This window comes from Euleptes europaea, chromosome 12, assembly GCF_029931775.1.
Source record: "Euleptes europaea isolate rEulEur1 chromosome 12, rEulEur1.hap1, whole genome shotgun sequence".
NCBI classification, from domain to species: Eukaryota; Metazoa; Chordata; class Lepidosauria; order Squamata; family Sphaerodactylidae; genus Euleptes; species Euleptes europaea.
Window position 1 is genome coordinate 12,930,017 of NC_079323.1, and position 23,978 is coordinate 12,953,994.

Here is a 23,978-nt window from a genome sequence, read left to right on the forward strand (position 1 = left end):
CACCTGCAGGTTGGCAAACCTAGCAGAGTGCCCTTTTCACCCTCAACTAACCAGTACCAAGACATGTACGTTTTGGGACTGAGGTACTCAGAACTTCCACCGCAAAAGGCAGGCAAGTTTCTTTTTCAGAGATTAATCGCTGGGGAATGAAGATGCGAAATGGATGTTGAATCAAGAAAAATGGATTGTTGTTGCAAGCGGCATTCATCTGTCTTGTGCAAACTTGTGACTGTCTCTGAATGCATATAGCCGCTCTCTCACTCTCTCTTTTTTAATAAGCAAAGAAACCAGTTCTGGCTTGCCTGAAACTTGTCCAGGAACACAAAGCACATGCTGCTGTATAGTCAGATTTAGCGATGGATTATTTCAAGATAACAAGCATGAATTTCCAGAAATCACACAGTGATGCAGTGTTTGCTTAGCTAGTTATTACTTAACAGCTATAGTGTAGGCGCTAGTGCCCACATGATGCTGCTATATACCAAGTATCTCATGCACAGTATCAAGTAGAGGTCTTCTACAGTATGGTTTGTGTATGCATGGGAGTTTTACCTGGGGTTCGTTGCTTGCTGGACCCACACTTTCTTCTCGCAAAGCTATGCTCCAGCAGTCTCCAAGCTCAAAACAAGAAGCTTGTGAATCCCTGCCCCTTGAAATGCTGCTTTGTAATTGGCTGTAGTGCTTTGAAGTCCTCCCCCCACAGAAACCCAAGTGCTGTGTCAAAAAAGCATTTTGAAAACCAAAAACAAAACAGAGCTCCCTAAAAGGAATGGGGATGGGGAAAGAAACCCAAGACTCGTTTCAAAATGCCTCTTTTCAGCTCAGAAAGAACTCGCAGGAAGCATTTGAATCCCCACCTCTTGACCCGCTTTGTAATTGGCTGTAATTCTTTCTGTGAGAGAAACGTCCCTCCCCCAAGTTTTCTTGTCCCGCGCTTTGCCTTATGCATGGTGATTTCAAGTGGGTTGAGCTCAAGCGAGATGGAAGAATTGGGTTAATACAACAACACAACAACACAAGCCTTTATTGGCATATAAAAAGGAAGAACAAACATTTGGATAAAACCAAGTACAAATAAATACAATTGGATAAAACCATCCCAAATCAGCCATTAAGGAAAGCTACACACCATTCACGATACCTGCTAGCTGTAAGAACCTTGCCTCTGATTCAATTATTTTTGGGTTTTGTGTGGTCATAAGATAGGATGCCCTTATTTCACCAGAGAGCCATTCCCTGTTTATGAACAGTGGGTCAATGAATTGGGATCGGCTACAAGCATAAAAACAACAATGGAAAAGGACACACACAAGGGATTCAGTTTCACCATTCCCGCAGGGGCAAACTCTGTCCCCAAATGGGATTTTATTAAATCTTCCATATAGCAAGGCGGAGGGTAGTGCATTTAGCCTGGCAAGCATATAGGCTCTACGCTGTTGCGGTGCAGTTAGATACGTAAAGTATAGTGCTATATGTTGTCTATTTGGCCAAGGCTCCCAACTCAAGGGGGAACATCTACTACTTACATGGCTTCTAAGTTCTTGCATTTCTATGTCTTAAAGTCTACGTCTGATCCAGGCAACAGAGATAAGTTCATGTGAAGGAAACAGCCGGTTTGGAAGGAGGACTCTATGGCATGATATCCATCCCACTGAAGTTTCTCCCCTTCCCAACATTGATGGTAAATATAATGTCACAATATGTTCTCTAATGGGTATTTTTTTATTTTTGGAAGGTGGGGCTTCCTAGCCATCTTGTGAACGGATCTACTCGCAAATCGGTACGTGGTCTTGGGCAGAAAGATGGACTTCAGTGAACACTGGTCTCTGGAGGACATCCGCTGGCTGGCACATAGCGGGCTTCTTCATTTTGTCAATACATTAAGAGGTACTATCATTTTTGGCTTTACTATTATACATCTCTTATCACTGTGCCCTTCCAACAGTTCTGCTAATTTGCAAGAGATGTTTTTGGAAACGGGGTAATTTTCAGTTTCAGGGTGAATTGTGATTGGTTGCTGAATCAGAAGCAACCAAATTAAATCACACTGACTGCTAAACCAATACGCATAAAATGCCAACAGTTGAATGAAGCAACACTTGTGTAAGAGGCTCTTTGTGGCATGAATGAACTAAAGGGCCATCTACACATTGTGGGATAGTGTATTATCATTTGCCCTATATAGCTATCATTTGCAACTGGGTTTTCCTGGTTTAGACCCGACAATCCTGGAATGAATGATTGCCATAGAGGAAGGATAGCGTAATATCCAATGATGCGTGGATACAGCCTAAAATATTCACCTTGTATATCATAGGAAACATTCTGAAGGAACACTCGGCAGGAGGAAGGAAATCTTTTGAGCTCTGTTTTATTATGTAAGAGTTATAAGTGGGTTTGGCTACCATTTTGATAGGCTGCAGCAGAAAACATTATGCTTCCCATAAACTAGACTGATGCTCAAACCACTATATACTCACTGTATAGGGTTGCTAGGGGCCTACATATATTTCCTTGTCTTCAGTTGTCTCTGTGTTTCAGCTAAATGTTATTCTTCAAATTGTAGACCTCTGAATGTTGTGGAATTAATTTAATAGTACTCAAACACACTCAGGATTAGTTCAGCAGTTACATAAAACTGTGATTTAATTTAACTGTATTTGATTGTCTGAATGTGGGCCACATATCTGCTAACTAAATAGTTGGGAAGCATGAAAGCATGACTTGAAGTTGGTTTCATAGCCACAGTTAGTCTTAACTATGATTTCACATGATTAGAGTTGCTAACCTCCCGGTACTAGCTGGAGATCTCCTGCTATTACAACTGATCTCCAGCCAATCGAGATCAGTTCACCTGGAGAAAAATGGCAGCTTTGGCAATTGGGCTCTATGGCATTGAAGTCCCTCCCCTCCCCCAAACCCCGCCCTCCTCAGGCTCCGCCCCAAAAACCTCCCGCTAGTGGCGAAGAGAGACCTGGCAACCCTGCACATGATTCATGAATGGAAACATCTTGGCTAAATCCTGGCTTGTTTCTAGGGTTGCCAACTTCCAGTTGGTGGCTAGAGATCTCCCGCTATTACAATTGATCTCCAGGTGACGGGATCAGTTCACCTGGAGAAAATGGCTGCTTTGGAAGATGGACTCTATGGCATTATACACCACTGAAGTCCCTCCTCTCCCCAAACTCCACCCTCCTCAGGCTCCACCCCCCCCCAAATCTCTAGGTATTTCCCAACCTGGAGCCGGCAACCCTATTTGTTTCTCAGTACCACTCTTGCCTCAACACGGGACAGAATACCACTTGTGTGTAGGGTTGCCAACCTCCAGGTAATAGCAGAAGATCTCCTGCTATTAAGACTGATCTCCAGCCGATAGAGATCAGTTCACCTGGAGAAAATGGCTGCTTTGGCCATTGGACTCTATTTGGTCATGCAGCGGAGACCTTGATAATCTAATTAAAATGACCGTCTCCCCACCGATTATGAAAACTGTAGTTCTGTCCGACGGTTAGAGGAACATCTATAAAATAATGGCATACATTGAAAGTGGGAGGGGAAGAGATAGCAAAACATTGTGACAGATGGACTCGATTAAAACGGGGGAAATATGACAGTGTGTGGTGGGGTGGCTTTTAAAACTGTGACAGTCCCTCTGGGTCGCCAACATAGTTCTTTTCACCAAATTACAACAGCTAAGTTGTTCCATTTGTTTTGTTTTTTAGGATAACCCTGAGTTACATTAATATAAAATATATGCATATTTTGTTATGCTCAGAGTACAATCAGATGTTTCTGGTTAACTGAATGGATAGATATGAAATATGCATTTCCCAATTCAGGCTGGTTTATGTATTATGACAGTGTCATGCAGCTGGTTTGGATCACTTCATATAGTGACTGTCACCATTGATCCTTCCCCATGTTACAAGTCTGAGTACTGGGAGCCCAGCAGCCATGCATATTGCATGAACACATACATGAATACATGAGGCTGCCTTATACTGAATCAGACCATGGTCCATCAAATACTGTCAAGACTGGCAGCAGCTCTCCAGGACAGAGGTCTTTAGCATCACCTACTGCCTGGTCCTTTTAACTGGCAATGCTGGGGACTGAACCTGGGCCCTTCTGCAGACCAAGCAGATGCTCCACCACTGAGCCACATCCCAATATTGGGAGTTCATGCTAACCATTATCCTCCTGATATGTGCAGTCACCCTGGGCTTTTCTGCATTCTCATTTTCCTTGCTTGTGTGTTTCTGTTGCTTTGGGAGGGAGGGTGTTCTGATCCTCACGTGTTTTGCTCACTTTAGTGGTCAATTCAGTCCTGACCTGGATAGCCCCAGGCTAGCCTGATCTCATCAGATCTCAGAAACTAAGCAGGGTCAGCCCTGGCTAGTATTTGGATGGGACACCTCCAAGGAATACCAGGGGCGTGACACGGGGGCAGGCAATGGCAAACCACCTCTAAACATCTCATGCCTTGAAAACCCTACGGGGTCGCCATAAGTCAGCTGTGATTTGACCCCCCCCCCAAAAAAGGGGTTGATTCGATGTTACATTGCTTTATGTCCAGCATAAAAACCTGCAATTTGAATCTGCAGGGAGATATGCTGGACATAAAGCGATGTAATTTCGAATTGACCACTAGAGGCAGGCAGCAGAACATGTACGGAACAGAAAAACCTGCCTGAAGCAACTGGAACACATAAGCGAGGAAAAATAGAATTTGGAGTTTACCATGTAGATCAGTGGTTCCCAACCTTTTTTTGACCAGGGACCACTAGGACTTTTTTGTTTGGTGCAGGGACCCCAAGGTTCAAAATAAAAATTCTGAGAATTTGAAAATAAACTTTAATCATAACTGTTAGTTAAACTTAGAATAATATTTGAATATATATTTTTATAATAGAGAACTTTTAATTGAAAATATTAATTTATTATGGGTTTATAACTTTGTTTCGCGGACCTTAATTTAGTTCTCGCGGACCCCCTGGGGTCCACTGACCCCTGGTTGGGAACCAGTGATGTAGATAGAGCCTCAGTACATGTGAGCACAAACCCTGAAAAATCCAGTGGTCAGTTTGTGAGTACTGGAGTTGTACCCATATGGAAAATACACATCACCCCTGTTCAAACAACATGGCAACTGTGCATATCTGCACCCAGTTGGTAGGTTTCCCCATATGCATGACTATAGAGCCATTTTGGTGCAAGCCAGTGTGAGGGGCCATTGTGGTATAGTGTGCAAAGTGCTGGAGATGAACTGGGAAAGACAAGGTCAAAATTGCCAGCCATGATGCTCACAAGATCATTGCCAACGTGTCATTCACAATGACCCTGAGTCACCACACAAAGTTGTGAGGGGAAACAAAACAAAGGATACATTCATACATGTAGCCCTGAGCTTCATGGCATCTAAACCCACACTTCCTTTTCATACAGACAAACATTGGCCCACTTCTTTCAGCTGTGGGGGGGTGTCAACAATCCCAAGCCCTGACGGACGTTAGGTAGAGCCATTTCCTAATAATTAAGGCCCATTGAGGAGATATCTACAATCATTAAGCAATGTCACCATGCCTTTTTTTCCCCCTTTCATACTCTGGTTTTCTCCAGGCCTGCCACTTTAAACCGAGTCCAAGGGATAGAGTGGCATAAGGTACCCAGATTCCAAGCTTGCTACTTTGGTGCTACCACAAATCCCCACGGGCTGCTTTTGTTACCTCGGGGCTGAATTCAGGGAGACGCGGCATTTCGACGGATCTGTGCATTTAGCCTTGTTATATAAATGCATAAGAAAATAGCATTTTGAAAATAAAACCTTAATAAAGAGCAGGGGGGAAGGATGGAGAGTTGATGCCTATTGGGTTTGCAGAACATGCCTGCTTCTGTTGCCTAGCAACTAGCGCGAGGCAGGCTGGATGGCGAGGAGGAGGAGGAGGAGGAGGAGGAGGACTGTGTTGACGGAGGAGCCTTAGCCGTGTCAGCTCAGGTGTGTGCCGGGTTGGGATGCTCCCTTTGGTTGCTGCCTCTGAAGCCATGAGTGACTGTCCAGGGGGTAAACTTTGGGCTCCGGTGAAGAAAGAAGATGAAGTCAGGGAAATACCGCCGGAATAATGAGGGGAGAGCGACCCCTCGTTCTGGCTCAAGCCTGGACATCAGGAGAAGACCTTAGCGATTTTGCCAGTTCAAAGTTTGCGAACAGGTGAGACCCAGCAGCATCATTCTGCATGGACCAACGGTGCGTTTCTCCCCTGTGTACTGTTGGCTGAAGTTGATGATTATTTGGTTGATGATTATTCTTTTTCCAGTCAGAATTCGAGCACCCCAAAGGGTAACAGAAACTAAGGAGGGGAGTCGGCGTGAATTAATGTTATTGCTTGGTTTGTGCTTCTCAGTCGAGCTGGTCTTTCAAGAGCATTTTGCACTTCTTCCCTCAGAAACGGATGCTTCCAAAGGCGTTCCAGCAATTTTGGGTGCCCCTGAGTCAGGTAAGGATATGCGAAGTATGTTGCTTAATGGATAATTGGTATTTGCCGGCATCTTTTGGTGTGTTCAGGCTTTGGGTACTCTAATGACTGGAAACACAGGGTCGCTCCCCGCTATGGTGTACTGTGTACATATATGGATTTACCAGTGGCTTAGTCTTATAACGTACTTAGTGAATCTTTTCCCCACTGCATGGTGATTTCTGCAGTCACCCATGCTGAAGGTTCGACCGAAGAGGTCATTTCTGCAGAACTGTGCTTGCTACAAACATGGAGTCCAACAAGTGATGGATCAGTATAAGCAGCAGAGGAGTCCTATATTTAGAGAGGCGCCCATCTCTTCTGTAATTGCAGTTTCCACCTTGGGATAATTCTGGAAAGAAGAAATTGAGTCAGTTTGGGATTTCATCAGCCTGAGGTATTGGCTGCTGCACTCTATATGGGCCTGCCTGTGAAGATATTTCAGAAGGAGCAGCTAGTGTTAAAATGTTTTAAATAAATAAATAAAAATAACAAAAATAGTACAAAATGCTGTAGTTCACTCCTTCCTTATGGGGACCCCCCCCCCCAACATGGAAAGCAAGAAGCCCCCACATTAAAGAGGAATGTCCACATGACATCTTGTTCATTGTAGCTTTCCTTGGGCTTTTCCCTTCACACTGTAGGGGGAAGGCCCTGTTTTAATCCAGTTTATGTGCTTCTAGGCTCAGATCAAAGTGATGGCCGTAACCTTTAAAATTGTGTATAGTCTGAAGCATATATTCCTTCAGAAGCGTCTCTGTTCACATGTTCTTCCCCACTTCCTGAGATTAGTCGGGGTGGTGAATGCTCCACATCCCAGATTTTATAAAGATAAGATCTGTAATAGTGCAGGGCCTTCTCCATTGTGGCACCATGTCTCCTATAACTGCTCCGTGATGGCATGTGTCCTTGGTTACATCCCTCTTGGTCTTTGGTGGCTGGTTAAAACTTAATTACGCAGGAAGGCTTTTAATGCTGACGTGTTGGGGGAGAGGTTTGTTGGATTTCTTTTTCACACTGATCCACTTTTTATGCCTTTGTAATTCTGAGTTCTGTGGTTTTTAGACATGGTTTTAACCTGTTTCTTGGGCTGCATCCCAAGCATCCGTCCCACTAACAATGGTGCTTTGCTTAACGCAAGGATCTTTCCCGTGATGCCTGTCTAGGGTTGCCAGGTCCCTGCTCGCCACCCGCTGGAGGTTTTTGAGGCGGAGCCTGAGGAGGGTGGGGTTTGGGGAGGGACCTCAATGCCATAGAGCAGCCAATTGCCCAAGCAGTCATTTTCTCCAGGTGAACTGATCTCTATCGGTGGAGATCAGTTGTAATAGCGGGAGATCTCCAGATAGTACCTGGAGGTTGGCAACTCTACTGGTGTCCTTTAAAGCCCTTCACAACCTGGAACCTAGGGTTGCCAGCTCTGAGTTGGGAAATACCTGGAGATTTGGGGGGTGGAGCCTGAGGGCAGGGTTTGGGGAGGGGAAGGACTTCAATGGGGTATACTGCCATAGAGTCCACCTTCCAAAGCGGCCACTTTCTCCAGGTTAACTGGCCTCTGTTGCCTGGAGATCAGTTGTAATAGCGGGAGATTTTCAGCCACCACTTGGAAGTTGGCAACGTACTTGAGAAGGACCATCTTCTTCCATATGTCCCTGTGTGCCAACTTCGGTCATCAGGCAGGCATCTGTTGACTCCCCCACCACTTAGGGTGGTCTGTCTGGCATAGACCAGGGCCCGGGCCTTTTCCATCATGGCTCCGGCTCTGTGGAGTGGGCTCCCTGAAGAGGTGAGGGGGTCTCCCTCCTTGGAGATCGTCAGGAGGTGCTGTAAGGCCTGCCTGCTTGCCAGGGCTTTTGAGGGGATTTGAATGGCAGACATCTTTTAAGGGTTGGGGGGAGGAAGAGAGATTTGGGGGTGGCTATTTTGTTTTTGGTTCTAACTGAAAATGTTTACTATTATTGTAAGCTGACTTGAACCACAAGGAAAGGCAGGATATAAATGTTTTAAAAAGTAGATTAATAAATAAATGCTGAATACTTCAGTGTCATTTGGCAGACTTGGCTGCTTCTCAAACCACGCCTGCTCCCAGATAATTTATGAACAAGTTTAATACCACATCTAGATACCCTGCAGCATTGTGGTATCCTTGGCCCCATGACTGGATCATCTCCAGGTGTACCTTACCTGTCTGGACAGCTTTCTAGAAAATGAGTTCAACTTGCCACTTTGAATCAGGATTTTTCCTGACGGTTCAGTTAGCGTGGTCTGTGTCTTGATTTTTTAATGATAACTGTTATGATTTTTTAATATTTCCATTAATATGTATGATTTTTAAGAAGGGGCTGTGGCTCGCTGGTAGAGCATATGCTTGGCATGAAGAAGGTCCCAGGTTCTATCTAGGGCATCTCCAGTTAAAAGGATCAGGTAGCAGGTGATGTGAAAGACCTCTCTGTCTGAGACCCTGGAGAGCTGCTGCCAGTCTGAGTAGACGATACTGATGTTGATGGACCGATGGTCTGGTTCAATATAAGGCAGCTTCATGTGTTCAAGATGGTACAAAGTGCCTTGAGTCTGCTGGCAGATAAAAAAGGGGTCAGAGTGCCTTAGGCCATTTATGCATGCCTGTTTCCTTGTGGGCACCCCGCCAACTACTTCAGGGCTTTGCCTTGATTATGCATGTATTTTCCAACTGTCAGAAGTTGCCTCACTTTCCCCTCGTGTTTTTGTGCATTTTGCCCGCGTTTTCTGGATCCGTGTTTAGCCAGCATCCAGAAAACCTGGGCAAAACGTGCGGGGAGAGCGAGGTAACCTCTGAGGATCGGAAAATGCATGCATAACCAAGGCAAAACCCGAAGTAGTCTGTGGGGTGACCGCGAGGAAACAGCCATGCATAAATGGCCTTAAATAAATAAATAACTCAAAGGATAGTAAAGAGTTGGTATACAGTGCTACGTAGAAGTGCTGTGGAACCTTCTGGAACTGAGGTTTTCAAGACAAATTGTACCAGCTCAGTTTCAGTGGACGTGATCTCCTGAGGAAGTTGAGTGATCTCCCAATGACACTTCTCATTCTATTTTGGAAGGTGTCTAACTTTGGAGATATGGGATAGGAGATTGGAATGGATGATCCATAGCAGTGGCTGCATCCAGTTCTATTTCTCTGTCACCGTTGCCATGGATAGATACATTTGCAGCGGTACTAGAGCATCCACACCAAAGTTTTGTGCCCTTTCCCCCTCATTGTGTCACTGGAGGGTAATTGGCACTGCAGTGCAACAAAATTATAATTGTCACTACAGTTAACTAGAGCTACATTTGAGTCCAGTAGCACCTTATGGAGACAGAAAAAATATGGGCAAAGCACCAGAGGTTACAAAGCGTTTGTTTAATAGCTTGTAGCTACTTCAACGTTTTTCAAAATAGTAGTAACAACAAAGGTTCAAATAAATCATAAAACATGTATTACAACAGGGCTTCTTAAACTTTTTCCACCCGCAACCCCTTTTCACCCAAGAAATTTTTACGCGACCCTGGGTATATAGGTGTATATAAAATAGGCGTACAAATCAAACATTTACTGATAATAAATCATAAAGAAACCTTTTACTGTTGCCAAATTTTTCACGACCCCCATATTCAGTTACGTGACCCCATATAGAGTCGCGACCCACAGTTTAAGAAGCTTTGTATTACAATATACAAATAATGAGCAAACGCAAAAAGCAAAGGTGTTGATAATATAACATAAAACCACAACAGTGGCAGGTCTGTTGGCTAGTATCCCATTTCGATATCCTTCTTCGGAGTCATTTTAGCTCCTAGGGTCAGTTCAGGCTTGATTTGATAGAGAACCCACTGATTTGTTTTTTTGGCGGTCCAGGGTATCTGTAACACTCTCCTCCAACACCACCTTTCAAAGGCACCTACATTCTTCCTATCAGCTTTCTTCATTGTCCAGCTCTCACACCCCCATACATAGTAATAGGGAATACGATGGCATTAATTAACTTGATCTTGGTTGCCAGTGACAATTATTGATTTTTATTTAAGAGTCCTCAAAAAGCCCACGGGTGATGTGGCGAAGAAAGCACCAGTTGTGAGGGACTGCGAGAAGGAAAATGACACCCATGTGGGCAAGATCTTCAAAACTGCATACTTTTCTGTCTAGACAGTTTGCTAATGCACAAGGACTGTGGTGTTTCCAGAAAGATTGTACCAAATCAGGTTTCAGGAAGAATTGGCATGGGGCTGGGAAAACCTGGAGAGTGGGTAGTTAGAGGACAATGTTGTAATAGCAGGAGATCTCCAGCTAGTACCTGGAGGTTGGCAACCCTATAGACAGAGGCGTTGCATTTTGTGTGACCTCAATAGCCCTTTTTTGAGAGCCAGTGTGGTTTAGTGGTTAAGAGTGGTGGTTTGGAGCGGTGGACTCTGATCTGGAGAACCGGGTTTGATTCCCCACTCCTCCACATGAGTGGCGGAGGCTAATCTGGTGAACTGGATTTGTTTCCCCACTCTTACACATGAAGCCAGCTGGGTGACCTTGGGCTAGTCGCACTCTCTCATCCTCACCTACCTCATGGGGTGTCTGTTGTGGGGAGGGGAAGGTGATTGTAAGCCGGTTTGAATCTCCCTTAAGTGATAGAGAAAGTCAGCATATAAAAACCAACTCTTCGTCGTCTTCTTCAAATACAGAGGCTCCCAAGCATCTGAACTAAGATTATCGATTTCACTCCTAACCCAGTTCAGACATCAGCAGAACAATCACAGACATGATTGCTCTGGGGATCAGATGTGCTTTGGTGTTGAACTGATACAGAACAGGCAGACGTTGGCGCAGACGTGCGTTTAAAAGGAGACGTAACAGCAGCCAACCCTGATAGCAAAGGAGGCCAAAGCGTTTGCGATTCCAGAATCTGTTGTGCAACTATTACCACCAGGAATCCAATTCCATTCGATGTTCTTTAAAGGAAAAAAAAATCCCCCAACTGTTTGTTCAGATTGCCACCCAGCTGTGAGAACTGGCTTCTTCTCTCTCTCCCCCCCCTCCCCAATTCTGACCTCATCTGAGCTTGGAATGAATCCAGGGAGCTGGTTCTTTGCCTCACATCATCCTCGGTCAGAAACAAAAGGGGTCAAATTATTAAAGGAAAGAAACGAGCGCTCTTCATCCAAATGGAGAAAACAGATGTACAGGGAACTTTTCTCTTTTTTTGCGCTGTTTCCAGCTGTAGCACTGTGTACAATCAGAGAAGGCACCCAGGGGTGTATGTTATAAATATGTACATTCATCGCCATGGCAAAGATCCCGGGATGCCTATTAATTTTAGGGGGAAGAATACAAATTTCGATCAGTGCCTACCGGATTCTAGTATTTCTTATGTTCTTAGTAACTTCAGGCTATGGCGCAGGCATTGATTGCTTTAGACGGCTCTTGCAGATGGAACTTTGAGCCTCTTAATGTAAAAATGGTGAGCCTCTTAATGTAAAACAGTTTCAGCTGGCAGATTACTTGAACAGTTATAGGGCTGCAATAATGTGTGTCTGGCAGCGGGAGTAGGGATGAGGTTGGCATCTAATCAGAGCCCGCCGTGTCCTTACCGTGTTTATCGGACAGGATGAAAAGGATGGTAAGTAACCCCTTTCTCCCCTTCATTGCTTGTATTTATTTAACTAGCCAAGGGCCTATCACCCGACAGGAAGTATATGTATGGTGGAAGGAGCTGTTTTAGGGTTGCCAGGTCCCTCTTTGCCACCGGCGGGAGGTTTTTGGGGGCAGAGCCTGAGGAGGGTGTGGTTTGGGGAGGGGAGGGACTTCGATGCCATTGAGTGCAATGGCCAAAGTGGCCATTTTCTCCAGGCGAACTGATCTCTATCGGCTGGAGATCAGTTGTAATAGCAAGAGATCTCCAGCTAGTACCTAGAGGTTGGCAGCCCTAAGCTGTTTCAAGGACAGGGCTGACCCTATTGCTAGGCCCGGTGAGATAGCCAACTCCTGGCAGCCAATTTTGGAAGTTCCATTCAAGGGTATCAAATTGCCAGTGATTTGGTTATTGTTAATACCCCCATTTGGGTTTTCTGCCTGAGGAACCAAAATTTCTGGAGGTGGTCCTGGGAAGTGGGTTATAAACCCCTTAATTATACATTGTGAGATATCGTTCCTTTTGTCTGTTCTGAATCTTCTGCTCCTGAATTTGGCATTATGGGAGAGGGAGAACAAGTTCTCTCTATCCACTTTCTCCACACTACAAACAACTTTATAAACCTCTAGTGTGATCCCTAGTTGTCATCATCTTCTTTTTTTGTAAATTGAAATGCTCTCAGGTCCTTAGCACTGCCTCCCAATGAATGTGGTTTAACATTCCTTATGAAGAAAAGATATGTAGATATTCATGTGCATTCCTCTAGGACAGTGGTTCCCAAAGTGGGCAGTACCTAGTACACTGGGGAGGCGGTGGGATTACCTAGGGGGGCACTAAGAGGCAAGGGGGCAGCTAGAGGTGAGCCCCTTTATCTGTGTTGTTGGATAGGGTCGGGGGCACTGGGGTTGAGTTTGTGGAATCAAGGGGGCGGTGGCCCGAAAGGTTTGGGAACCTCTGCTCTAGGAGGTCATCTGTAGCATGCAGATTTATCTCTATGTGTGTGATCTATGAGTCCCAATCAAATGTTATTGCAGGTTTCTGGAAAACAGAATTGAGAGACAAGCATTTAGATGCCCTCGCATGATGTTATCTGTCTGACAAGTGATGCAATTAGAAACAACAGATCTTAGCAGAACTGTCAGCGGGAAGAAATGAGTCAAGTTATAAATTCACCCTGCCTTGGGAAATGAAATGTCTCTGGAAGAAGCTGTTATATGCACTTTAATATATTGCTTAGTGGAATTGTTGAGGGATGGGGTTAGCTACAAATCAGAACCTTCCCACAGTTGAAAAGCTAGCACAACAGCAAGTGAGTGGGATAGAACTTTTGGCCTTTAATGCAGGGATGTTTCCCCGCAGTCACCCTGCCGACTGCTTCGGGGCTTCCTTTTGATTATGCATGCCTTTTCCGAATGTCAGAGGTCGCCTTGTTGTCCCTGTGCATTTTGCCTGTGTTTTCCAGGTGCTGTTTTAGCCAAAATCTGGAAAACATGGGCAAAACGCGCGGGGAGAGTGAGGCAACCTCTCATGGTCAGGAAAGGCATGCATAATCAAGACAAAGCCCCAAAGCAGCTTCCTATATTCATATTAGGGAGAAAGGCCTTTTATGCAGGGACGTTTATGCAGAGACGCAGGGCTGACTGCGGGGAAACGTCCCTGCATAAAAGGCCTTTCTCCCTAATGTGAATATAGGAAGCTGCCTTATACTGAACCATACCATTGGTCCATCAAGATCAGTATCGCCTGCTCAGACTGGCAGCAGCTCTCCAGGGTCTCAGGTACAGGTATTTCCCATCACCTGCTATCTGACCCTTTTAACTGGAGATGCTGGGGATTGAACCTGGGACCTTCTGCATTAAAAGCAGGTTCTCAATCACTGAGCCATGCCCCCCACCCCCTGCTGATTTACAAGAAAAGTAACATTTCCTTAGCTGTAGTCTGAAGTGATACAGCCTGCTCTGCCATCTCAGGATTTTTCCACTCTAGTTACCTTTCTGTGTTGAGTGTGCCCAAATAAGTAGTGGGTATATTCTTGTGTACATGTGTGTACAGGAGCCCCATGGTTCAGAGTGTTAAGCTGCAGTACTGCAGTCAAAAGCACTGCTCACGACCTGAGTTCGATCTTGACAGAAGTCGGTTTCAGGTAGCCGGCTCGAGGTTGACTCAGCCTTCCATCCTTCCGAGGTCGGTAAAATGAGGACCCAGTTTGCTGGGGGTAAAGGGAAGATGACTGGGGAAGGCACTGGCAAACCACCCCGCAAACAGAGTCTGCCTAGAAAATGTTGGGATGTGACGTCACCCCATGGGTCAGGAATGACCCGGTGCTTGCACAGGGGATCTTTACCTTTACACATGTGTGTAAACACACACAGAGACACAAAATGCCTCTGTGTTGCTTCCCTTCTACCACCAGTGCTTGTCTAACTGTAAATGTTTACTGCATGTGTTTGAGCAATAAGTACAACTGGATCTGTTGTGAGATCCCCATTCTCTGAATCACTCTTGTGTGTTTGGTGACTTCTGAAGCAAAATGAATCAGTAAAATTATCATAATAATTGGACATTTGCCATAGTTTAGAAGACAGTTTACCTTCCCTCTCTCCCTCCCCTCAGCTGGGTAGGGCCACCTTTTACAATGTTTGAAAGGAATTTATTTATTACATGTATTAATCCAAATGTTCACCGGCTGTGTCCACACATCATTGGATATTGCCCTTAGTGTATTTCCTTGATGTCCATGGCTGTTTCTCTACGGGGTGTATTGTTCAAGAACTAGTTCCACAATGGATCTATGTGGGTTCAGTTTGTTTGAAGAAAGACGGTCTAGAGCTGCATCCTGCACCTTAGGAATCATTTGCAACTGGATTGTCCTGTGCGGACAAGGTAATCCAGTTGTGAACGAGTCCTAAAGTGCAGCATGCAACCCTAGATCGCCAAGAGTTAATGACTGGCCCAAGGTCACCCAATGAGCATCTGTGGTGGAGTGGGGATTTGAATCTGAGTCTCCCAGATCCTAGTCTGACACTCTTAATGACTACATTCAGTGGTTTTTAGCCTTTAAAAAAGTGACTGGAGATCTGATCACCGACTTCTCACTTTCCATTTACCTTGGTCCCTCGGAGATTTAATTTCTGCAGCCCAGAGGAGGGGGCTGAAAACCTTTAAGAGAGATCACAGTAACACATTAACAGTGTTTTAATAAGGCATTCCTCAAAAGGTAAAAATAGGGAGGGTGATTGATTGGAGACCGGTTCCAGGAAACAGGGACTGTCCCTGCTAAATATGGCCATTTGGAGCAGGACAAGATATTGGCAACCTGCTTGTCTGCACATCTCCTATTTTAAGGTATCAAGCGGTTTTAAAGTGCTGAACTCTTTAAAATACCTCCTGGTCACTCGCCAACATGAATAGTTCCACATGAGGGCAAATGATTTCTCTCCCCTCAGGAGAAGGAAGGGAGAAGGGGTAGAACATACTTTCCTTGTCTACCTGTCCCAGAGACAAGGCACCATTCTGTGAGCTCCTTTTCAGCCCTACCTACCCTTGCCAAAGTAGAAGCATGAAGCAACAACTTATCCCCACGGAAAAGACGTGAACAACTTTATTGTTGAAGTGACTACGCATTTTTATTTTCATTTTTTTTTGGTTTAACAACACTTATATAACAACAGTGTGGTATAGTGGTTAAGAGTGGTGGTTTGGAGCGGTGGAGTGTGATCTGGAGAACGGGGTTGGATTCCCCACTCCTTCATATGAAGCCCGCTGGGTGACCTTGGGCTAGTCACAGTTCTCTTTGAACTCTCTCAGCCCTACCTACCTCACAGGGTGTCTGTTGTGGGGAAGGGAAGGTGATTGTAAGCTGGTTTGAGTCTCCCTTAAGTGGTAGAGAAAGCTGGCATATAAAAACCAACTCTTCTTCCTCCTCCTCCTTCTTCTTCCCCGATGTTCTGCCCTCATAAGGGCTGCAGAGGCAGCTAACAAATTATAACATACATAATAAAACCACATCTTAAAAACCATGTCCACAGTGGCTGATTTAGACTGCATCTGTTGCACATGTGAAGAAGGGGCTTCAAACTCCCCCAATACCATTTTCCTGGCCTGCAACAGCCCCAGGTGTGAGCTATTTGGCCCATTGGGACAACATACATGTATAACGTCTTGGTTTTCCCAACAGCCCAGATAGTTAGGGTTGCCAACCTCTAGGTACTAACTGGAGATATCATGCTATTACAACTAATCTCCACCCGATAGAGATCAGTTCCCCTGGAGAAAATGGCTGCTTTGGCAATTGGACTCTATGGCATTTAAGTCCCTCCCCTCCCCAAACCCCACCTTCCTCTGGCTCCGTCCCAAAAACCTCCCACCGGTGGTGAAGAGGGACCTGGCAACCCTACAGATAGCTCAGACTGAGAAAATGATATTGGAGGGGAAAGGCTGACACCCCTTCTCCACACCTATCACTGTCCTGATCTGACCGGAGCATTTGTGATGTATTCATTGTTCGTATCTCCTGCAAGAGATTAAGAAAACACCATGTGTCAGTCTTAATATTTCTAAAATATGTAATGTATATTTGTGTATTGCTCTGTGAATATGTGTTATTTACATATACTTTGTGGTTGTGATACTTTTTGATATATACAACAAAGTATATATATATACAAGCCTTTTTGGCTTATGCTGTTTATTTGTAGTTTGCTGAGCATTGCACATGCAGGGACTGAGAAGCCCGCATTGGCCACCCCACCAAATTTTTAATTGCGGTGGGATGTCTCCAACCTTCATGTGGTACAGCCCAACCTACAATGTCAGGACTCTGCCACTTCAGAGCTCCTCAGATGCTGCCCCCTCCCCCAGCAGCTCCCAGTTCTCCCAGATACTAGTTCGATGCTGTTAACCACTACACCATATTGGCTACACTCCCACCTTCATGTGGTACAGCCCAACCTACAATGTCAGGACTCTGCCACCCCAGAGCGCCTCAGATGCTGCCCCCTCCCCCAGCAGCTCCCAATTCTCCCAGATACTAGTTCGATGCTCTTAACCACTACACCACATTGGCTACACTCCCACCTTCACGTGGTACAGCCCAACCTACAATGTCAGGACTCTGCCACTTCAGAGCTCCTCAGATGCTGCCCCCTCCCCCAACAGCTCCCAATTCTCCCAGATACTAGTTCGATGCTCTTAACCACTACACCACATTGCCTGCACTCCCACCTTCATGTGGTACAGCCCAACCTACAATGTCAGGATGCTGCCTCCTTCCCCCAGCAGCTCCCAATTCTCCCAGATACTACACAGTGGGTAGCCGTGTTAGTCTGTCTGCAGTAGTAGAAAAGGGCAAGAGTCCAGTAGCACCTTGCATTCATGGCTCATGACCAGTGCCGATTTCTCCACACCCATCTCTCCCCTGGACATCGCAGACTCTTCTGCACACCACCCCTCATCCCATCACGCCTGCTATTCACATTGACATACTGTTAACATTTCCATACGAATGCTTGTCTGAATTCACTCTCCTCTACTTAAAGACAGATGGATTCACACTCTAGCTGTATCTGAAGAAGTGAGCTGTGGCTCACGAGAGCTCATAATGTGACAGCAGGTAGACTTCCCCTGACTATGGAAGCTCCACTGATTTAGCTTCCTACCGGAAAACATTCTTGTTAGTCCCAGATACTAGTTCGATGCTCTTAACCACTACACCCCATTGCCTGCACCCCCACCTTCATGTGGTACAGCCCAACCTACAATGTCAGGACCCTGCCACCCCTCCCCGCAGCTCCCAACCCTGGCAGGCGGGGAAGCGCGCTAGGACCTGGCAGCCGCCGAAGGCGATGTCCCATATGGGGTAGAATTACACTGGCCATCCCGGCCCTTTTCTCCTCCACCCAGCCGCCCACCGCCAGAAGGCTCCGGGTACGCGGGCCCACATTAGGACCCAGAGACGTTGCAATGATTTGGGCAGTAGGTAAAGCTCTGACATTCCTTTCATTCCAGCACGAGAACGGGGCTGGCTTCTTCTGCCGGGGTGGTGGTGGTCCCGGATACCTGCTTTTGCAACCCAGACTTGTCAAAACCAAAAAAGCAAAGCAAGCTGCACGTTTGCACGCTGGAAGCCGTTTCTTCCTCCCTCCTCCCTCGGTTTTCTCCCCCCCCCTCCTCTTTCCCCCCCTGCTTTTGTTTTAATTTTGCTGGGCTGGGTTAGTTGTTCCTGAGGCTCGCGGAGACTTTTGCACGGGGAACTTCAGAGCAAGGAGTGAGAGAGAGGTAATGCAAACCAACTCCGCGCGGGCGTGTTTATAAAGGGTGGGGGGGTGCATGGGAGATTGCCCCTTGGATTTGCCCCTCTCTAGATGCACATTTCCCCCATCTGAATTCTCAAAACTCTGCCTGGGGGCTTATTGTTGAGTTCTGAGGATTTGGATGGGGGAACTGTGCATCTGGAGAGGGGCAAATCCGAGGCAAAACCTCTCCGTGCATAAATGGCCAGAGACAGTAGTGAGAACCCGAATTGCAACCGCACCATCTTTCCCAAAAGTGGGGAAGGGAAATGCTGGGTCGCCTGCAAAATATGTGGGCTCTCCCTCCCTTCCCCCTTTCCCTTCTCCGGCACGGATGTTCATTGCAAGCGAAAAAGCCAGCGCGGTTCTTGCACCCTTTGCTCTCTTGACATATGGCAGATTATTCTGTTTTTTGGCATGCGACGTGCGGGAGGAAATTCCTGCTCTCTGATCATCGGAGCAGGGCTTGAAGCGGGCCTTGTTGATAGTTCCGCCGCCCGGGATATAAATCCAGCATGGGAGGTTTTGCCTTGGATTTGCAAAACCTAAATTTTTGCTCCAAATGCACATTTCCCCCCAGCCGAATTCTCAAAATGCAAAAACAAGCCCCCATGCAGAGTTTTCAGAATTCAGATGGGGGAAATGTGGATCTAAAGAGCGACGAATCTAAGCCAAAACCTCCCATGAGTTTTTGCCCAGAAGCTCTTCCTGAATTGGAGGGATCCCACCTCCCCCCTGCAGTTTTTTATAAGCCGCATGTTTGCAAAAAAAAAAAAAAAAGGTGGCAGGGGGGCAAAAACAGAATAAGAATTGTTCTTAAAATGTTCTTAAAAATAGAATTGATTGGAACTGATTCTGTCTCCCCCTTCCTCCAAGGATCTCAGGGCTGCATATTTGGGTCCTCTTACAACAACCCTCTCTAAATGCACATGCTAGGAAAGACAGTCCTGCTAGGAAAAGTTGAGGGCAGCAGGAAAAGAGGAAGACCCAACAAGAGATGGATGGACTCCATAAAGGAAGCCACAGCCTTCAGTTTGCAAGATCTGAGCAAGGCTGTCAAAGATAGGACATTTTGGAGGACTTTCATTCATAGGGTGGCCATGAGTCGGAAGCGACTTGACGGCACTTAACACACGCGCACACAACAACCCTGCGAGGCAGGCTTGGCTGTGAGAGTGAGTTTTGTCCTTGGGGGGGATTGTCACCCGGATCTTGCTAGTCAAAGTCACTGCTCTGCGCCGCTACTCCACGCTGTCTTCTCTGTGTTGTACTTTTCTAGGTTGCTGTAGAACTCTTCTCCGATGCGACGTACATACATTTTGTTTTTTTTATGGGATTAAGTCCATCATAGAATGGGATTTCTTTCTCCCTATGCGGTGAATTAAAGGGGATTGATCCCTGGTCGTCTGATTTCTCAGAACTGTCTGGGGTCTTTCAGAATGGGGCAAAATCACACAGGGGGCTTTAAAAAATGGCAGGTTCCTGTGTCTTTAATGGCTGTCTGACAGGAAAACATCGAAAGTGGCAGCTTTTCCCGTCTGTCTCCCTGACAGGAATAGATTCGGGGGCCTGTTCTGCAGCTGTTAAGGCCATGGGAACCTGTAAAAAAAAAAAGTTGGCAATCTTAGTTCAAGAGCTGCAATGCACAAATTATGGCTTTGACCGACCCTTGATTTCTGAAATGTGAGATATTGGGGCTCCTTGGGCCTGCAAGGATATTAGGCCAGTATCACTCTGTCCATGTTCAGAGGTAGCCTCTTTACTATTACTGCACACCAGTTCTAGAGGGGACCCAACTCTGGTGTTCAGAACAGGGTCCAGCTAGCGTTCAGGTCCAAATTCAGTAATTTGAATCTGGAACCAGCTGTGTACTACGAAGCAGATTTTTAGTGCCTTTAGAGGATAGCAAACTATTAAGTATTTATCGTTTGTTACCACGGGGAGAAGTAATTTTGGATAGCCTGCCTTGGGCATAGAAATGTCGTGGTCCAGCTTTGTTTATATTCCATCCAAGGCAAATTGTTAAGCCATAAAACTGCCACATGATAAGTGAGCCAGACCGAAAGTGATAATTGACTCCCCCGCCCCACACAAATCCTGTACTATTAAAAATAATGGAAGTGTTGAAGCTCTGGCTTCCTACACTTATTTCCAGAAGCTCTTATCAGATGAGATCAAAAGAAAAACCTTGGGCATTATGATGCTGTAGTCTTCAAAGAACTGTACAATATCACTTAAACTCATTTTGTACATAGAAATCCCACAGCTGAATTTTGAAAAAGTTCAATTCCTTAATTACAAGATCTGGGTTTAGAAGTCTAATGGGAAGTAGAGAGGAGAGCCAGCATGTAGTGGTTAGAGTATCAGACTAGGTGTAGTGGTTAGAGTATCAGACTAGGATTTGGGAGACCCAGGTTTGAATCTCCACTCTGCATTGTAAACTTGCTGGGTGACCTTGGGCCAGTCACACACTTTCAATTTAATTTATAATCCACATGAAGCTGCCTTATACTGAATTAGATCCTTGGTTCATCAAGGTCAGTATTGTCTGCTCAGACTGGCAGCGGCTCTCCAGGGTCTCAGGGAAAGAGGTCTTTCACGTCACCTACTGCCTGGTCCTTTTAACTGGAGATGCCGGGCATTGAACGTGGGACCTTCTGCATGCCAGGCAGCCCCTCCCTACATCTTACAGCTTTGTTAGGGTAAAGTAGAGGAAAAGAGAATGGTCCCCATCAAAGAGAAAGCCAGGGTATAAATCAAATTTTAAAAACATTGCAATTCTCTACTTCCTGAGATTTGAACCTCTTCTGCAGGAACTGTAAAGTATATGGGTGTCTGTGTGTGGTTGATATTTTAGTAAGTAAGAGTGATCTTTAAATCAGACCTTTGAGTTGTCTGTTTTTAAAATATTTTCAGTGCTTTGTCTATATAAGGATGTTACTGGCCTTGAACATCTTGTAATAGCTAGAACAATAATTTTCCAAACTTTGTACTGTGAAAGAACAGTTACTGTGCTGTGGGAAATCCATTAAATTTTAGAAGCTCCTGGAAGCTCCAAGCATTCTCCCCTGGGGGAGGCTGCCTGTTGCATCTCTGTATAATCCATTACTCTAGTTGCATTTCCCTCAGCCTTTTTTGGGCGCCGTAAGTAAATTCTGCCATTTTTGTGTGCACCAGGTGTGAAAAGCACAGACCCAGCAAAATAACCTCCCCTCGGATGAGCCTGCTTGTTGCATCTCTGCAAGAGTTGCTGTCATAACCAGGTCTCACCCCGCAAAAAAAAAATCAGGAAATAAATATGGATCATTCAGGAACATAACAGTGGGATGAGGCCTGGAAATTTTTACTCTTGCACGTTATGACAATAAACCGTTGGGATTGTAAGGACAGACTACGGTCGCAGTTCTAATTTGGGAAAACAATTTGCCTCAGGTATCAGACAGTTCTGAAACCTTTGGTGCTATACTGTCGGGTTTGGTTGTCGGGAAACCTGGATTGAGGCACTGCTGAGCTGTGAAGCTTGCTAGGTAATTTTTCACAAGTCAGTCTCTGTCACCTCACCTCATCTCATTGGGTGGTTGTGAGGATAAAACGAGCCAACCCCATGAATGCTGCCCCAAGATCTGTAGTGGCTGTTGGGGTACAAATGTGATCAATAATAATAGTAATACAGGCTGAGTATCCCTTATCCGGACATCCGATATCCGGACTGATCCAAAACCGGACCTTTTGAACCGGGATGCAGGCATTACTCACAGGCCCTCGGCAGTGCCGCTGATGGTTCAATGTACACAAAATTATTAAAAATATTGTTTTAAATTACATTCAGGCTACGTGTATAAAGTATATATAAAACATATGTAGAACATAAATGAATTTTGTGTTTAGACTTGGGTCGGATCCTAAAGATAACTCATTATGTATATGCAAAAATTCCAAAGTATTCCAAAATATGGACCAGTTCTGGTCCCAAGCAGTCCGGAGAACATAAGAAAGGCCATGCTGGATCAGACCAAGGTCCATCAAGTCCAGCTGTCTGTTCACACAATGGCCAGCCAGGTGCCTCCAGGAAACCCACGAAGAAGACGACTGCAGCAGCACCGTCCTGCCTGTGTTCCACAGCACCGAATATAATGGGCATTCTCCTCTGATCCTGGAGAGAATAGGTATGCATCATGACTAGTATCCATTTTTAAGGGATACTTAACCTGTATAGCCACAGTGCAGTGGGGGCAGTATAGGGGAGCATGCCTATTATATTAGGTGCTGTGGCACACAGGCAGGATGGTGCTGCTGCAGTCGTTTTGTTTGGGGGCTTCCTAGAGGCCCCTGGCTGGCCCCTGTGTGAACAGACTGCTGGACTTGATGGACCTTGGTCTGATCCAGCATGGCCTTTCTTATGTTCTTATTAATGTGTGCCAATTGGTATAACTAGGTTTTAACGGCTCATTGCTAATTCTTATTGATTTTAGTGTAGTGTGTCGGGCTGAATTTTATGTTTTTGGACTGCTTTTAATTATTGTTAGCCAATCTGAGCCTGGCCTTGGCTGGGAAGAGAGCAGGGTATAAAGTGAATTAATTAAACAATTAAATAAATAAAATCCTTAAAGTAACAGATGCATCTTCTGTAATCCAGATGCTTTGCTGGAACTCTTTTGAGTGCTCTGTGCTAGAGGTGTGTCAAAAAGAAGTGTTTCTTTTAAAGTAGGCATTAAACAGTTATGTTTTTCAGAGTCTATGTGGTGGTTGGTTGGGATATTGGACTATGACTGGGGAGACTTGGCTTTAAATCCCCACTTGCCATGAAATGGGTCTCAGTCCCACCTGCCTTACAGCGTTGTTGTGAGGATAAAATAGAGGGAGGGGGGCTATGTACACCACCCTACAAGTTCCTTAGAGAACAGGAAAAGATTAAAACTTCTAATAAATGGAGGACAATGCGATATACCTAATTCTACATTTTATGGAGAAAAGTATGGCACAAATTAGCCTTTAATTAAAAGAATATAAAACCCTGTATGTGAGACTCAAAAGTTAATAGTACGTAGGGCTAGAGATTCTTTATTGGAATCTCACACGCATATGCTTTTTACCCCTGCAATACAAGATGTGTGTCTGCTTTTAGCACTTCCTAAATCTGCAGAAGGAGCCCCGTGGCGCAGAGTGTTAAGCTGCAGTACTGCAGTCAAAAGCTCTGCTCGACAACCTGAGTTCGATCCCAACGGAAGTTGGTTTCAGGTAGCCGGCTCAAGGTTGACTCAGCCTTCCATCCTTCCGAGGTCGGTGAAATGAGTACCCAGCTTGCTGGGGGTAAAGGGAAGATGACTGGGGAAGGCACTGGCAAACCACCCCGCAAAACAAAGTCTGCCTTGGAAACGTCGGGATGTGACGTCACCCCATGGGTCAGGAATGACCCGGTGCTTGCACAGGGGACCTTTACCTTTTTTAAATCTGCAGACGCTGGTATTTAGCAAACAGAACAATGTAGGCAATTTTATACATGTATTATAATTTGTGGCAGTTGCTGCCTTTTGTTAT

At 45.5% G+C, this 23,978-nt stretch overlaps 1 protein-coding gene across 1 annotated transcript in view; it reads left to right on the top strand.

The window, feature by feature from the left end:
* The first annotated feature begins 1,802 nt into the window (after positions 1 to 1,802).
* AMOTL1 (angiomotin like 1) overlaps positions 1,803 to 23,978 on the top strand; it is a 70,218-nt gene continuing 48,042 nt past the window's right edge. The window contains exon 1 of the mRNA XM_056858601.1: positions 1,803 to 1,887. Coding sequence (XP_056714579.1) covers positions 1,803 to 1,887 — 85 coding nt within the window. The remainder of the gene's footprint in view (positions 1,888 to 23,978) is intronic.